Source organism: Pongo abelii, chromosome 13 (assembly GCF_028885655.2).
Source record: "Pongo abelii isolate AG06213 chromosome 13, NHGRI_mPonAbe1-v2.0_pri, whole genome shotgun sequence".
Lineage (NCBI taxonomy): Eukaryota > Metazoa > Chordata > Mammalia > Primates > Hominidae > Pongo > Pongo abelii.
In genome coordinates, this window is record NC_071998.2 from 44,044,550 (window position 1) to 44,061,000 (window position 16,451).

Consider the following 16,451-nt stretch of genomic DNA (forward strand, 5'->3'; position numbering starts at 1 on the left):
TATATCTTTGAAAATAAAGAACTAGAAAAAAATTCCAGAGAACACAATTTGTTTACTCAGAAGACTTATATGAAAAGTGAACCTACAAAAGAATAGCTTCAATAAATATGGTATTCTGTGAGATGAGGAAGAATATCAAGAAAAACTAAATTGCTTTCATAGCGTTAAAATTGCATCGGAGGAGTAAGAAACAGCACTGATACTGTGGAAATAAGCATTGATATAGAGGACAACCCCAAGATACTTATTCCAGAAGCAGAGGCAACACAGAGGTTTAGATGATGAGAAAAGGGTTGATGATGGGAGAATAGAAAATTCAAGGTTTATTTAGGTGTTCATTGTGGAGAAATCGGAGAATGTAGGATCAAAGACAAATGGAGAAAAATTTGATGAGCTAAAAATTATCTATGTGGATTAAAAGGACTAATGCTATTCCAGCCACATAATGAGAAGCTTGTATCTAAATATATCCTGTTGAAATTTTTACATTTCATGGATGAAGAAAATTTTGAAATGTCCTGGATGAAAAACAAGTTACTTCTGTATTTCCTTTTATCGACATTAAATAACAGGAGACAGTGGGAGGATACTTGAAATTGTGATGAAAAAAACATTGTTTTTCACTCAAGGAGTTTCACCTTCAGTCAAAGGCAATTGAAATATATTCTTTATTACTCATGGTATCAAAAAATAGAGTTCCTCATTTTATTTGTAAAAATTTTACTTGAAAACCTATTCTGACTGGCAATGTGATGACTCAATAAAAAAAATTAAGAACAGGAAAGTATAACCATAAATATATGAATAAAAATATAGATATAGACTAATCATGAGAATAGTAACAGTTAAGGTGAGAATTATGACCAAGTAATTGTTATAAATAAGACGACAGACATAAATGTCAATGTAAAAGATTGTTCTTGAATATATGTAAACAAGAATATGGTAACAATCTGGGTCCAAAATTTGAGACTACATTTTTAAATTTTAGGGAAATATGCATAACATTAAATTTGTCATCTTAACCATTTTTAAGTGTACAATACAGTAGTGTGAAATGTATTCACGTTGTTGTGCAACCAACCTCCAGAAACTTTTCATCTTGCAAAACTGAAACTCAATACCTGTTAAATAACAGCTCCCCATTCCCTACTCTCCCCAGCCCCTGGCAACCACCATGTGACTTTGTTTCTATGAGTTTGACTACCCTAGATATTTCATGTAAGTGGAATGATACAGTATTTGTCTTTTTGTGACTGGCTTTTTTCCAGATTACATTTTTAAGGGCTGCAAAGAGGAGGAGGCTGGGGAGGTTGGGAAAATAGGAATGACAGACTAGTGTTCCCCTTTTAGAATAATTTATTGTTGAATTTTGCTGAAGAGTCTGTATTGTTTTCTTTGTCTCTATTTGTGCTTAGATTTATTATTAGGTAAGCCTGCCTCTTGGTGTCAAGTACATTTTCAGCATCTTGAGATGGTCATATGACTTTTTTCCTCTATCGTAATGATAGCTTTTCTCATAGTGAGCTGCACTCATTCATGGAATAAACCCTAATGATAATAGTGTATTGTTCTTTTGATAATATTGCTGCATTCAATTTGATATTTTATTTAGGCATCTTGAAGTCACATTTACTTGTGTGCTTGATCTTTCATTGGTTGGTTCATTGTTTTGTTTCGATGAGAGAGGCTACAAATTTAGATATTCAAGTTTTGCTGGCCTCATAGAGGCTTATAAGAAAGCTTTCTTCATGAGGAAGCTTGTCTTATTTCCTAAGGCCTGGGAGAGTGTAAATAACATTGGAACCTAAAGACTAGATAAAGGATACATAAAATCCAGCTGTGCACTCACCTGGACCTGGTGCTGTTTTTAAAGGTAGTTCTTTACTCACATTTCTAGTATGTTCTAGGATTGTCAAATTTTTGAGTACACATATGAATCACCTGCAGATCTCATTAAGCTGTGGATTCTGATTCTGAGGGCCTGGGGTAGAGCCTATTCTTCTTCACTTCTAATAAGCTCCCTAGTTATGCCAGTGCTGGTGGCTCTGGAACCACATTCTGAATGTGGTGTCATAGTGATTCCCAAACTTTGCTGCACATTTGAATCACTTGGGGGAACTTTTAAAAGGGTTCTCATGTCCAGGTCTCACCCCATATCAATTAAATCAGAATAGCTGGGGTTGGAAGCCAAACATAAACTGCTTTCAAGAATCCCAGATGGTTCCCGTGTTCAGCAAATTTGGCAAGCACTTCACTAGGGTAATTGGTCCACTCAGGTTTTCCATTTCTCTGCTCAATTTTGGTTACTTTTATTTTACTAATGATTGCCCATTTAAGTTTTCAAAGTTGTAGTCAATAAGTTGTATGTATTATTCTCTCATAATTATTTTAATGTATTTGATATCTATGGTTATGTCTTCTTTTTATATTTGTATGTCATGTACCACATCATTATAGGTCAGTTGAAGACAGATTACATATGACAGTGGTCCCATAAGATTATAATATTTTTATGGTACCTTTGCTATGTTCAGATATGTTTAGATACACACATACTTACCATTGTCTTAAAATCCCCTACAGTATCAGTACAGTAGTATGCTATACAGGTTTGTAGCCTAGGAGCTATATGCAATTTCATGCGTATAGCCTAGGTGTGTAGTAGGTTATACCATCTAGGTTTGTGTAAGTACACTCTGTGATGTTCATACAACCATGAAATTGCCTATTAACACATTTCTCAGAGTGTGTCCCTGCCATTAAGCCATTCATGACTCTACTTGTATATTTTTACTTTCTCTTTTTCCCTTAATCAGGCATGGAAGTAGTTTTTCTGTCTTGTTGGTCTTTTTAAGAGAATCATTTGTTTTATTTATTTTTAAAAATATTTCTTTTTTTCTATTCTGTTAATTTCAGCTTTTATGTTTAATTTCATCTTTTTAATTTTTGGGATGGTTGTGATGCTGTTCTTTCTTTTACAGTAAGTAATGGGTTCCTTTCTTCTTTTTCTTTTCATTGCTTTTTAGATAGTTTATAATTTCCCTTTTGATTTTTCTCTTTGGTTCATGGTTTATTTTCTTAATTTCTAGGTAGTTGAGATAATTCAGTCATTTTTTATTATTTACTTTTATTTGCCAAAGATGAGACAGTATGGCCTTAAAAGTCTGTACTTTCAGGGATTTGTTAAAGTTGCCTCTTTGGTCAAGAACATGATTGATTTTTTTAGAAGTTCCATGAACATATCAGTAAAATATAATTTGTATTTGAATTATATGAAGTTAGTCGTTGTCTAACAATCATGTTCAATTCTTAAAAAGATACATTAATAGTAAAAATTCTCACTGTGACTTTATTTTTTATAAAATTTCTTGTATTTTAATAGATTGTATTCATAATATTTCTTGGTGCATATGAGGTTTATGATTTATCTTCTTTATTAATTGTGCCTTTTATCCATTTATAATTATCTCTATTGTAATTCAGCTTAAGTTTTCTCTCAACCATTGCTGATACTGCTTCCTTTTTGTTTGAATTTGCCTGATTTCTCTTTGCCTACCCATTTATTTACAACTTTTTGTTCTTGTTATTATCATTTTGTGTTAGGTGTGTTTCTTGAAAACAGTTGGATTTTGTATTTTTCAGTTGACCTAAACTCCCTTTATGGGAAAATTCAGTCCATATACATTTATTGTAGTGATTTATGTATTTTATTTTATCTCTTCTATTTTACTTCATATTATTATATATTTTTACATCCTATTTTCTTATTTTTGTTGCCTTGATTGCATTCTTATTTATTGTGTGTTCTTTTCTCTTTGCTAATTTGGAAGTTCTACTTTTTCTTTTCCTGCTCTTGAAATGTCTGCTTTGCTATTACTTGAAAACATTATGCAATTTTTGCGTCTACTCATAGATAGTATGATTATTACCTATATTTTAGGGAAGAGAAATATGAGGTGTAGAAGAGTTAGACAGCTTGCCTTAGGTTTACATAGTAAATGGCGATAGTCTTGACCCAGGGTTGCCTTTTTAGCTAGTATGCTTTAACGCTGTTGGAGAGAGGCATACCTTCCACATCCAATAAAAAGATAAGAGGGCATACATTTAATTTTATTATGCCATAAAAATAAACATAGCCCACTTAGTAAACTATAAAATATCAGTGCTAATAAATTTATAAATCTGAAAAATTGAATTTTTTTGGAAAATATATAATAAAATTATCTCAACATTAGAAAGCAAAAGTAGAATAGTATTCACGATTCAGAGTTATCTAAGAGTCTTCTCTGCAACAGATTCAAGGAAGATGATATTACTAGTAAAATTTTCCAAACATTCAATAACTTTTTATGAAATAATATTTTGTTTTGTTCCAGAGCATAAAACATATTGGGACAATCATCAAAACCATTTTATGAAGCATGTGTATACTCCTGGTATAAAAACTTGACAAATAAAATACAAAAATTTCCATAAAAGTTTTCCAACTACCTGTAGAAATATTAGAAGAAACTGAGCCAACCAGTTCAACAGTAAATTTAAGAACTATCTTCCATGGATAAGCAAAGATAATTAAATCTAAGAATCCACTAATATATAACACCAGTAAATGCTGTTAGAAAAAAACCAGGTAATCTCTACTAATGCCAAAAAAGAATTTGTTAATATTCAATAGCCATTCTCATCAGAAAACTTTTTAAAAATCTGAGAAAACTAGGAATAAGTGAGTACTTTTTCAGATAATGAGAAAAAAAATCAGTGATAAATTCATAGCCAACATTTTCATTGTGAAACTGTAGATGCAATCTCATTGATACTAGGAAAAAAATTCCTGCTAGCACAGTTTCTGTTTTATATATTTTTAATGTTTGTGTGTTTATGAATGTTCTGATTTTTAAAATGTTTTGTTTTTAATGTTCTGTTGAAAGAAATATGCGCATATATCTGAAATGAGTCCACTTTATTAAAATGAAATAAATGAAAGTTGTAACATTAATGTAATGACCTTTTTTCTCTATCTACTTGCCACAATTAAAAACAAATCCCTACTAATATGTAATTCTGGCAGCAGGATTGTGAGATGGACATGCTCACAGCTTGCCCTAAGGAGTATAAGTTGGCGAAACAACTTTGTGGAAAGCTGCTTGACAGTTTTTACCAAGAGTTTTAAAAGAGTTTATGTCCTTTGACCCTGTAATTCTAATTCTGGGAACTCCAGCCTAAGGAAATCATGAGAATGGCTGACAAAGATCTGTGTATGAGGATGTTAATTACAGTGCTATTTGTTTATTATATTTTAAAAATTGGGAAATAACCTAAAATGCCAAACAATGGAATGGTTAATATAAAGTATGATACAGCCATGCAATGTATAGTCATAAAGATCATGCTTTTGAAAAACTTTATCTAAAAGGACAGATACAATATTAATAGGAAAAAAGCTAGAAACAACTATATTTAAAGTTGATATTGATTTTATAAATATATATATATATATATGCGGAAAAAGTTTAAAGGACTGGAAGGAAACATTGAAAACAATATAGCACTATCAGGGTGTGTTAAAGTTGGGAAATTTCTGACTCCCTCCAAGATCACATAAATCATCATCATGGGTTTACATTTCATATTGAGAGATATACTTAATTCTAAATTAATATTAGAATGTTAACCTGGGCTATAGGCTGAGATTTAATCTCTGTGAAGAAAATCACTGTCTTTGCAATGATTAATATTTCTATTTTATAATCACAGTTTCAGCTTTAACTTTAACACAGGTTAAGCTTTAAGCATGGATAGTTCAAGTCAGTTGAGAAACTGTAGAACTATGTCTTGTAACATCACTACCAGAAAATTATCAGTGGGTTAGTTGTGGTATCTGAAGTTATATGAAGATTGGCAAAGAGCTAGTGTAAAGTAATCTCTTCTTGTCCCTTTACAAAAAGAATTAAGCCTTCTTTTAAACTCTGTTGAAGAAAGTGAACAATTGCAATCACAGGGCTGGAAAATGCCGGTAGATGTCTTATGTCCACCTGTTTGTTCTCCAAATGAACACTGCCAGAAAACTAACATAGGAAAACATCTGTGTAAGAAGGGAGAATCTGAGGGTTGCAATGGCTTTTGAGGTGCTTTTTTCTTTTTTCTGTTTTTTTTTTTTTTGAGATTTCCTTCACAAAGCAAGGATTTTTTTATCCAGTGGGAGTCTTTATAGCCACTGAGAAACTATCTCTGTAAGATAAAAGTTTCCTCATGTGTAAAATGGCAACACCAATAATATGACATATTTTATAAGATAATTGTGAACGTGAAGTTAATGCCTGCTTGTGAAGGTCATCACAGTTGTTGGGAATATATTGGTTATGCTACCTTTGCAAAATTTCACATGCCTTTTTAGGCCTGTTCCCATTGGATGACAAATCTGTTTATTGAGCCAAAAAACAGCTCCTGGAACTATGCAGAATAAGTCAAATCCACCATCTACATTAATAGTCCTTCAAATACTTGAAGACGGCTTTCATGAATTTAATAACTGCTTTCTGTGGCTTCTTTTTTTTTAATTTCAAGAATAGAACACAGTAGACTGTAAAAATGAGCATTATCAGTCTTCCTTTGGATTTTCTATGTAAATGTTGGTTAACATTCAAATGGTACTGATTATAATTTGAGATATTAACAGTTAGATATGCCATTGTGTCCCTCTGTTATTGTTTGTAAAGGAGGTTAAACAGTATATTAACTTCTGAGTAGTGATTTACTGTTGCTTTTGTCAGAGAAAAATAAAAAAGAAGTAAAATAATATAATTTGATATTGCCTTTGAGACTTTTCAGTTTGTAGAAGTCTTTATTTCCTACTCAATTTTATTTTTTTTAAAAAGCACACATGTAGTGTAAATACAGCATCACACAAATGCAGAGTTGTTCTTTTCTTCCTGGATTAAGCTGTTGTGTAATATTGCTCTGTAACCATTAAGCAGCTGCTCTGCCTCAGAGATGCTCATATTTCCTTTGGTAGGCGAAGAGAATTTACTATATGAATGTCTCCAAATTGCTTTAAGATCTTTAGCTGTTGTATCAGCTATTTAGATTTACAGTGGTCTATGAAATGTGAAAAACATGTTCCTGAAAGGCCTCAGTACCTTGGAGGTTACAGATGGGGTTATGTTAGCAGCAGATAACCTGACATTTTGCTGAGTTTCACCCCCTATCCTACTGCAGGACCCCTGCCCATTGCAAAATCTTCCCAGTTATTTTGCTACAGCCCTCAAGTATTGTCTTCTGTATGCTAATGAGTAAGCACTAGTAGGTATCCAAGTACTGTTTTAATTATCTGAGTACTATTTCATCCATGATTTCTTTTTCACTCTGCCATGTCTTGGGTAATGCCTGTCCGTTACAAAGGCTGTGCTGCCTGCAGAGATGCATGAAGGTGGCAGCCATCTGCTTCAGGTGCTTCTCCCAGGCTACCCCACTTGCCTGATTCTCACCTGTCCCTGTTCCCATAGGTATGTGGTTAATAGGCATCACCACTCGTCCTCAAGAAACCTTCCTCCACTAAAGTCTCACTGGGCTCCATGCAGGAGTAGAGCCCAGTGGGACCTGTGTGGTTTTTTTGCATTTTATCCAGTAGGTTCCAAAGAAGTTCTGATATATTTCCAATGCTTTTCATAGTTTCAGTAAACTACCTCTTTCCATCGTTTCTGTAGATTCCAGTTTCTTAGAACCTGGGAAATTGGGGGTGGGGAGTGGAGAAACACCCTGCTACATTCTGAATTGTCTTCTTTTTTTCTGTGAATAGCTGCAGTAGTCATTGTATTGTCTATGTTTGACTGCCCGACTGTCTTCCCACTGATAGAATTGGCCTTGAGCTGGCTCATCCCTTCTTCATGATTTGGCTTCCAACAGGCTCACACCCCACTCCATCTTAATGGTCATGACTTCGGAGCGAATGGATCTCTGACTTCTCATTGGAGTAATAAGGAAATGAACTTCAGATTACACATAGATATTGTAATGTTATTTTGTATTACATCTGATATAGTTTATGTAAATACATTGAAATGTTCATCACTTATTCATTGATTTATTTAACAAATATTTTTGGACTCTTACTATTTAAACACTTCCAGTTCTTTGGTTGTTACTTTGTATTAAACGCTTGACATTACACATTAGTACACAACAAAGTAAGAGATACAATCTGACCCTAATCATTACTCTCTCTCATGTGACCCAAAAGCCTAAATACACTCTTCAGCAAACAAGTTCTAGGGAATAACAGAGGTTAGTATAATTATCCATAAATCTGAAACCATCTGTATCTACATTGTAATAAAATGACTAAGATGTTAATGTGTGACCGTGTTTTTAAAGTTGAATTTTAAAATTTTGTTCTGTGTTTATTTAGTACTTACTTTATATATAGGCAATGAGTTAGTCATTAAGGAATATATAGAGATGAACAAAATCCAGTCACTTCCATAAATAAAGGAGCTGATAATCCAGCAATGACCGCAAGACTTGAAAACAGATCTCTCAGAAAATCTGAAAGTACAAAGTATAAAATTAGTACGAACTAGGTGCTATACAAGTACAGAGGAAAGAGATTTCTGGCTGGGCGGGTGGGTGGGAGAAGGAGTTGGAGGAGCAGTTTACAGAGTAGGTGGTGGTTGGGCTGGATTTTGAAGGATGAGACTAGAGTGTGTAGAAAGAGGGCCATCTCATCACAGGGAGCTGCAGGAGGAAGATATGAAGGTAGGCATTTACAAAGTACAATAATCTTGTGTGACTGGTTAAGTGTATGAGCTGTAGTCATGATAAAGGAGGTTATTTTGGTTTTTTGTTTTGTTTTGTTTTATTTTGTTTTGTTTTGTTTTGTTTTGAGATGGAGTCTTGTTCTGTTGCCCAGGCTGGAGTGCAATGGCTCGATCTCGGCTCACTACAACCTCTGCCTTCCAGGTTCAAGCGATTCTCCTGCCTCAGCCTCCTGAGTAGCTGAGACTACAGGTGCCCACCACCATGCCCGGCTAATTTTTGTATTTTTAGTGGAGATTGGGTCTCACCATATTGGCCAGGCTGGTCTCAAACTCCTGACCTCATGATCCACCCACCTCGGCCTCCCAAGATAAAGAAGATTTTGTACTTAATATATTTACTTTATTAAGTTTACCCTATATAAAATAAAGTATAATGAACTATAAACAATAACAAAAGCAACAAAAATCTTTCTATATGATAGTAAGTTACAGTGGTCCAGAAGAGTCAAAACCTCTTTCCCCAACCAGGCAAGACAGTCAGTGTCCTTTTTTGTATTCATGACTTTTAGCACCTTGTACAGTGATTGTTACATAGAAGTTTCTCAATAATTACTGAAATGAATTTAACCTGGTAAAAATTAATTGCTCAAGAAATAAGAGTTTCTTAAAATAGAAGTGCATTAAATTGGGACATTTTGTTATAATACTCTTAAAAATGTATATATATTTTTCAGAATAGTGACTTAATGTGGCACCTGTTTTATCCCCTACTGAGATCTTACAACTTCCTCTCACTCCTTCTTTCATTCTGTTTCTAAAGAAGGTGGGTGGGTGGATGTCAAACATCAATGGCTCCTCAGTTCACAGCAGTGAAACACATATGCTAATTGAATGATTTTCTGTCTTTTCATGCTATGTATGGTTGAAAAGCAGTGTGGTGCCTTTTGTTCTGGTAAATTTTCTGAATAAAGATTTGCGGATCATTTTGGACTGTCTGGAGGCCAGTGTGCATAATTCGGTATATAGCTGATCGCAGGTTTCACTGGCCTTAAGACCTTAATTTATTGGTAACATGCTTATCATGGGGTTTATATTTTTATCTCCCTTAGTAACAACTCTATAAGATAGGTGATTTTTATTGTCTCCAATTTGTAAGTAAGGAATCTGAGGCAAAAAGAGGACTAATAACCTAGCCAAGATTTCATAACTGGTCATCTGTGGCTAGGATTCAAATCCCAGCTCTTTGACTTCAGTGCTCCATGTTGCTACACTACCCATGCCTCACATCTCTGAACTGAATCTAATTCCTTGGTCAGCCCTGAAGCTTTATGTAAAATCCAGTCAAATTGCCAGTTCTTAGAATCTAGTTTTGTTTGTTTGTTTCTCAGATGTATTTCAATTCTGAGGATTTTCAAACTTATTCTCTCCCTAGGACAGAAGCAAGTAGGCCATAACGTCCCCCACTAAGGTATTCCCTCCCTCCTCACACTCATTACACCCCTTAACACAGATGACAATGGGGTGGGCTGGGTGCAGGGTTACTGGTGTTTGTGGGAGTTCTCATCTCTAGTTTTGGACATAGACCAGCTAGCAAGCAGGCTCCATGGCCACTGTGGACTCTGCCCAGGTGTGACTTAAGGGTCATGTGGCATTCCCAGAGGCCTGGATTCACCACCATTTGCCAGAAAAGTTGTCTAATCCTTGAAATAAAAGGAGTCCAGTGGAATAGTAGCAAGGGTGAGGAAAGCAGTGAAATCGTGCAACGTATATTAAAGATGCCCAGGAATAGGTCAATGCAAAGTTCTGTATTTGCTGTATATACAAGTTCTGCTTTTTATGTTATTAGGGACCCTGGAACAAGGGTGGGGGTGCTGGTAACAGCAGCTCACTTTTCTTTAATCAGAGAAGGGTTTACAAAAGAACAGTGGCTTTAAGAGATCTTTGACGTTATTCCAGCAAGGTGCTAATTGTGGTTGTGGTTTCCTTTTTCTTTCTTTCATTTTTCACTTTAGTCTACCAGGTGCTACTGAGTCAAAAGCATTCACTGAGAGCCCACAGACCATTCTGTATGCATGGGCCATGGCAAATCAAACCGCATCAATAACCCTGTACTTTTAGAAAGGGAAGAAAAAATTTTCCTAAGAGATTATTTGGTATCTAAACTTTTTATTTTTGTTTAAACAAACCTAATTTGCATTCATAAGAGTTATTTTTTAAAGTCCTTATTGTAAGCATATTTGGTTTTTGTTCAAACCTTTGGCTTTAAAACACTTAAATTCTAGTGTGTAATCATTTATTTTACTTTCTGCTTATATTGATCATTTTTCCTTTAATGTTTATTTTCAGGTTACCTTGAGGATAGTTTTGTAAAATCTGGAGTCTTCAATGTATCAGAACTTGTAAGAGTATCCAGAAGTAAGTAAATTGTTTTCTTACTACTTAAGCATGCAGTATGATTTAAAATACTTTATATTTTGAACCTTAAATGTAGTATAAAGAGTGACCACATATTAGGAAAATTTGAATTTTAAAATCTTAAAACTTTTGATGAAATAACGATATATTTTGCTTGATTTTCTAAAATGTTTGCATTCAAATCATCAAAACTTTTTGTTGTACAAAAATAATTTTGGGGTTTTTCTGATTGCCATGTTATTGGTATTCATTTAATTCACTGTTCTCTGCATGACCATAGATGGCCATTTATATCAAAGGAAGTGTGATTAATTAAATGTACTCTATGTTGTTATGATAACCCACGTAAGTTTCCTGTAGATAAGTGCTTTTTCTTTTTACTAACATTTTGGTGGGGGTTGGAGATGTACAGGATATACACACTAACGTGCAGAGTGTAGAGGGATGCAGAAATTAACTTTGCAGATTGTAGTTGGATATAGATAGAAAGCATTGTTATCCAAAACAATGTCCAATTGTTTTAACCGGCCACTTCACCTGAGACACCATTCTTAGCAGGCTGGATCAGATTTTTCTAGAGTAAGCTCACCTGGCAGGCTACCTAAGCAAAGGGGACGTTACCTTGATTAACTCTTTTACTTATTACTAGCATGTACAAACATATCCAAGATGCAGATATATATGTACTAATTATGTTAAAGGAGGTGACTCCTTTCTTCATACTCCCTTCACTGATTTAGCTTATTTATGTAACTTTGAAGGGTATATTTTCACCTGACATTTTGATAGAATGCATCACACTTTGGAATGACGATATTCAGATGATGTGGTCTGATACTTGCCTAAGTTGTGTTTCTCATTTGGGTCATATTTAGAGGTCATGAATAAGAATTATGATGATCCAGAAAGAACAAAGAGTAAGCGAGTTACTGAGGATAAGAATAAACAGTGTTTTAGAGTCTTCTTGTTCAGTAAAGGGATTTCCACGCTATCACTGACTGTCTTTTGAACCATAGCTCAAATAGCTCACATTTCTAAAGTGAACAGTGCAAAATAGCATGTATAGCAGGGAGTGATACACATGAATGTTTAAGATCGTAAGTAGTTTATCCTTTCTTGTATAATTCTGGAGTGGATAAATGTATGCCCAAAAGACTTCTCTCATGGGTCTTTTTACTTGGTGGCCATGTAGGAGAAGAAACACAAATATCTGGTATTCTGGTAGCCCCAGGGTATGTATTCGATGGGCAAGGAGATTGTCCAAGGCAATGTAACTTACTGTGTTTTTCCAGATCAATATGTGATATCCAAAGGTATCCAACATTTGTAAGTTTTCACTCTTAATTTGGGAAGAAATATGCCTGACTTATCAGTAGCACTTTGTAGCATCAGGTAAGACAGGGGATATCTGAAGGGGTGTGTGTGTTTTCCCCATACTGTTCTTTAGCGGAAAGGCTTATGGTGCTCCAGTTAGGAGGCTTATTAAATTATTTGCTTAAATTTGTACTTCTCTGAGTTCAAGTTCAATGGTATATTTTCATCCTTCTTAGGAGCAGGGCAGTAGAGTCAGCTGTCAGAAAATATTTATTTAGTACCTCACGATAGGCAGTATTATGCTAAGGGCTGTCAGAGGAGAACCACATTAGAACCTTCAAAAGCCCAGACAGATATTTTGTAAAATCTGAATTTCAGACATTAAAAAAAAGATGAAAATCATCTTTCTAGAACAGTTCAAAACCAAGGTAAATTTAATATACTTCATTCATTCATTCATTCGTAACTTATAATATCATATCCTAGAAACTTTTAGATTATTTCTTATAACAAACATTACTGATTTGTAATTAGCACATTAATTATCTACATTCATTACATAATTTATTAAGCAAACATTTATTTTCTCCTCCATATGTAAATAGGTGTCTCTGTAAGGCCTGATAAGTTATCCTCCTAAGTGTTTTAATATGTCCACATCATAATCTTTGTTTACACAATTAAACTTCATTATTTATGAAATAAGTGTTTGCTAAGTAAACATAAACTTCAGCACAACACTTATGTGTGTATCACAAATTCTGACTTCTTCAGGGTTTACAGTATTCTAGTGCTTTCAGTCCTCTAGGGTTTTACAATCATAAGACCCACCGATGTGTATGTTGACTTTAGCTAATGAAGCTATTCAGCATTAGGATAGTGATCTCTCTTTTGAATGATATTATCTCCATCTTAAAAGTTGATTTAGGATCAGCTTTTGGAGGGAGGAGAACAATAAGGGAGATTAAAGGTTGGCCTCTAACCCTTAGAATCTGAGGTTCTTTGGTGCTTCATTTCTAAGAGGATATCAGCATCCTCTTAAACATGATTTGCAGCTTTCAGCCTTCTTGTAGCTCTCTGGGAGAGGCGCTAACACTGATGTTTGCATCTGATGTAAGTTCTTCCAGAGGCTCTTAAGCAGGAATATCTGACTGAGACTTGCTGTTCTCACACACTCTCTTTGTCATTAAATAATTTCCATGTGTGTTGTTTTAGTACTTTGGCCATGTTTATTGTTAATCTACTTTCCTTTCTGTAATCTCCCATTTAGTGTCAGAATGCATACTAAATTTTTACAGTGCTCGTGCATAAATCCGTAGACAAATTATTTTATTGCTATCTTTACAAAATTAAAACATAATATGTGTACATATTTATGGGATCCATGTGATCTCTGGATCCATGCATACAGTGTATAATGATTAAATCAGGCTATTTAGGATATCTGTCATCTCAAACATTCATCATTTCTTCATGTTGGGAATATTTCAAATCTTCTTTTTTTGCTATTTTAAAATATGTGATATATTGTTGTTAACTGTAGCCACCCTGATGTGCTATCAAATACTGGAAATTATTCTTTCTATCTATTATAACTGTACGTTTTTACCCATTAACCAATCTCTCTTCATCTCGCCACCTCCCCACCCTCCCCCACCTCTGACAACCTTCCATGAGATCAACTTTTTAAGCTCCCATGTATGAGTGAGAACATGCTATATTTGTCATTTTTATTGCTGTCTTGAAACTCTGGAATAATCTTTCTGGAATAAAATTTAGAAAAAAAACATTTTCTGAAGATTTTAAAATTATCATTTACTACAAATTACATCTAGTTCGTTTATGGGTAAGCAAATTATGTTAACTGTGGAGCCATATGTATTCAATAGAAACTATAAATCTTTGCCTAAATATTGCATGAGCTTAATAAATTGAAAATAGTTTATGTAAGGTGGAACCTCTAAGTTTCCTGTTAATAACTCAGGTCTATGAATTGTATCCATTACTGTGATAGGAAGCCAGACAGAATGTTTACTTCACTTGAGCCCCTGAAATACTCCTTCTAGCATGTACCCCACTTCCAGTGTCATATAGAATATGGTTCTAATAATAAATTATAAAACATGTGGTTACTGTGGGATTTCTTACCTCACATTTTTTTAACCTTTGGTGTGCCTCAAGCCACAACAGACATAGCTACATTTTAGCTGTCCAAATAATTCAAGCCATCAGGCATAGTTACTCATTGGATACAAGTATTTTCTGTGTAAAGGATGTTACAGTGTATTATATAACATGAACAATCTATCAGAAGGCTGATAGATAATCCAGAAGTTTGGAGTTGATACTAGTCATGTATATACTGATGTATTTAATTTTTAGTCCAGAAAGGGAGATGTTCATTGTGTATTCCTTGGTTACTTCTCTATGATAAAGCTTGTACCTCCTAGTCATACTTTCTTAAAAATATTTTAAATTAATCTTAGCCTGCCTAATATTAAAACACAATTCAAAGGATAGTGAACACATTTAGAATATGCATTAAAAATGAGGGGTAAGAAAACTTCCGTAAAAATCTGCAATCCCTTTGGAATTTTATACTCAACTTGAGGCAGTTGGGAGAGAGGAGGAGTTTAAGTAGACCACATATGCTTAGAGTGAATCTCAGGGGCTCTAGAATTTTGTTGCAAAGCCCTAGACTACAATTTCATTTGAGCTTTTGAAGGGCTGATTAAGACAGGTAAAGAAATAGAAACTATTCTTAAGGAGTTCTTTGACACCAACCTGCCTGGTCTCCATTTTGCACATTATCTCTACCTATGATTTTGCTTCTGCAGCAGTCCCTGCTTAGAATGACCTCCCTCTAATCTCTTACTCATTCTCCAAAGTCCAGTGCCAGCTATGGCTTTTCACAGACTTCTTGGACAATTCAAGCTGGTATTGGATTCTTTTTCCCTTGACATTCTACAGCAGTTTTGGATCATGTCATTAATTTGGACAGTTTCATTTTCATCTATTTTGGTATTTGTGTGTTTCGCATGAATGTTTTACTTACACAGCTTGTTGCCCAATATTTTTATTAAGGGCAATATATGAGACTATTTTGTACATATTGCAGCCAACACCTGCCAGCAATGGACACAGTCAGTAATTTGTTGAATGAACAAATTTTCAGCAAACAGGTTCATTTATACCTCTTCCTCTGCTTTTAACACATTTTTGAACTGTTCATCTTTGCTAACCATTCCAGTCTACCAGAGAAGAAGTTTGGAGGAGAAAGCAAAGAAGGAAGGGAACTCACAATGGTTGAGCACCTGTTATACACTAGGCATGATTCTAGGCTCTTATCACTACCTATTTCATTTCATCCTCAAAATAATCATATGTGTCAGGTTATTATTACTCCCATTTTACAGTTAGGAAACTAGGGCACATAACTTATAATACAGAGGGAGTTTAAACTAAAAGGCTATTTATCTCTCAAGACTCTGCTGATTCTAACACAATATGCTGCCTCACAGATTTGTTCATGATATCTAAAATTAAATTTAAAAAATTTGAACAGATGTAATTATACAAAATATCATGAGATATTTTGATAAAGACATACAATGCATAATAATCACATCAGGGTAAATGGGGTATCCATCACCTGAAGCATTTATTCTTTGTGTTACAAACCAAAAATTATTATTCTATATTATCGACATTAATATTCGAGTGGATTAGAAGTCATGATATTAATAATTATTATTATATCCTAACTGGGAGGCTGTGAATAATAATTTTTGCTTTTTTTTGTGAAACGGTTCTATGTTTATTTATTTAACAATGATTTGGTTTTTGAGAGCCTAAGTAGTGCAAAGCAGCTTGTTTGGTGTTGCTGAGTGATAGGACTCGTATATTCTGTTTCCTCCAAGGCATTTTTAACTAGCAGAGTGACAGATGTAATGTCAACTAATATAA

General features: G+C 34.3%; 1 protein-coding gene across 14 annotated transcripts in view; it reads left to right on the forward strand.

Annotated features, from left to right (window-relative positions):
• Positions 1-16,451, forward strand: part of NFIB (nuclear factor I B) — a 245,679-nt gene that overhangs the window by 161,897 nt on the left and 67,331 nt on the right. For all 14 annotated transcript variants that reach the window (XM_054519869.2, XM_054519871.2, XM_054519872.2 and 11 more), the window contains exon 4: positions 11,103-11,171. In XM_054519869.2, coding sequence (XP_054375844.1) covers positions 11,103-11,171 — 69 coding nt within the window. The remainder of the gene's footprint in view (positions 1-11,102; positions 11,172-16,451) is intronic.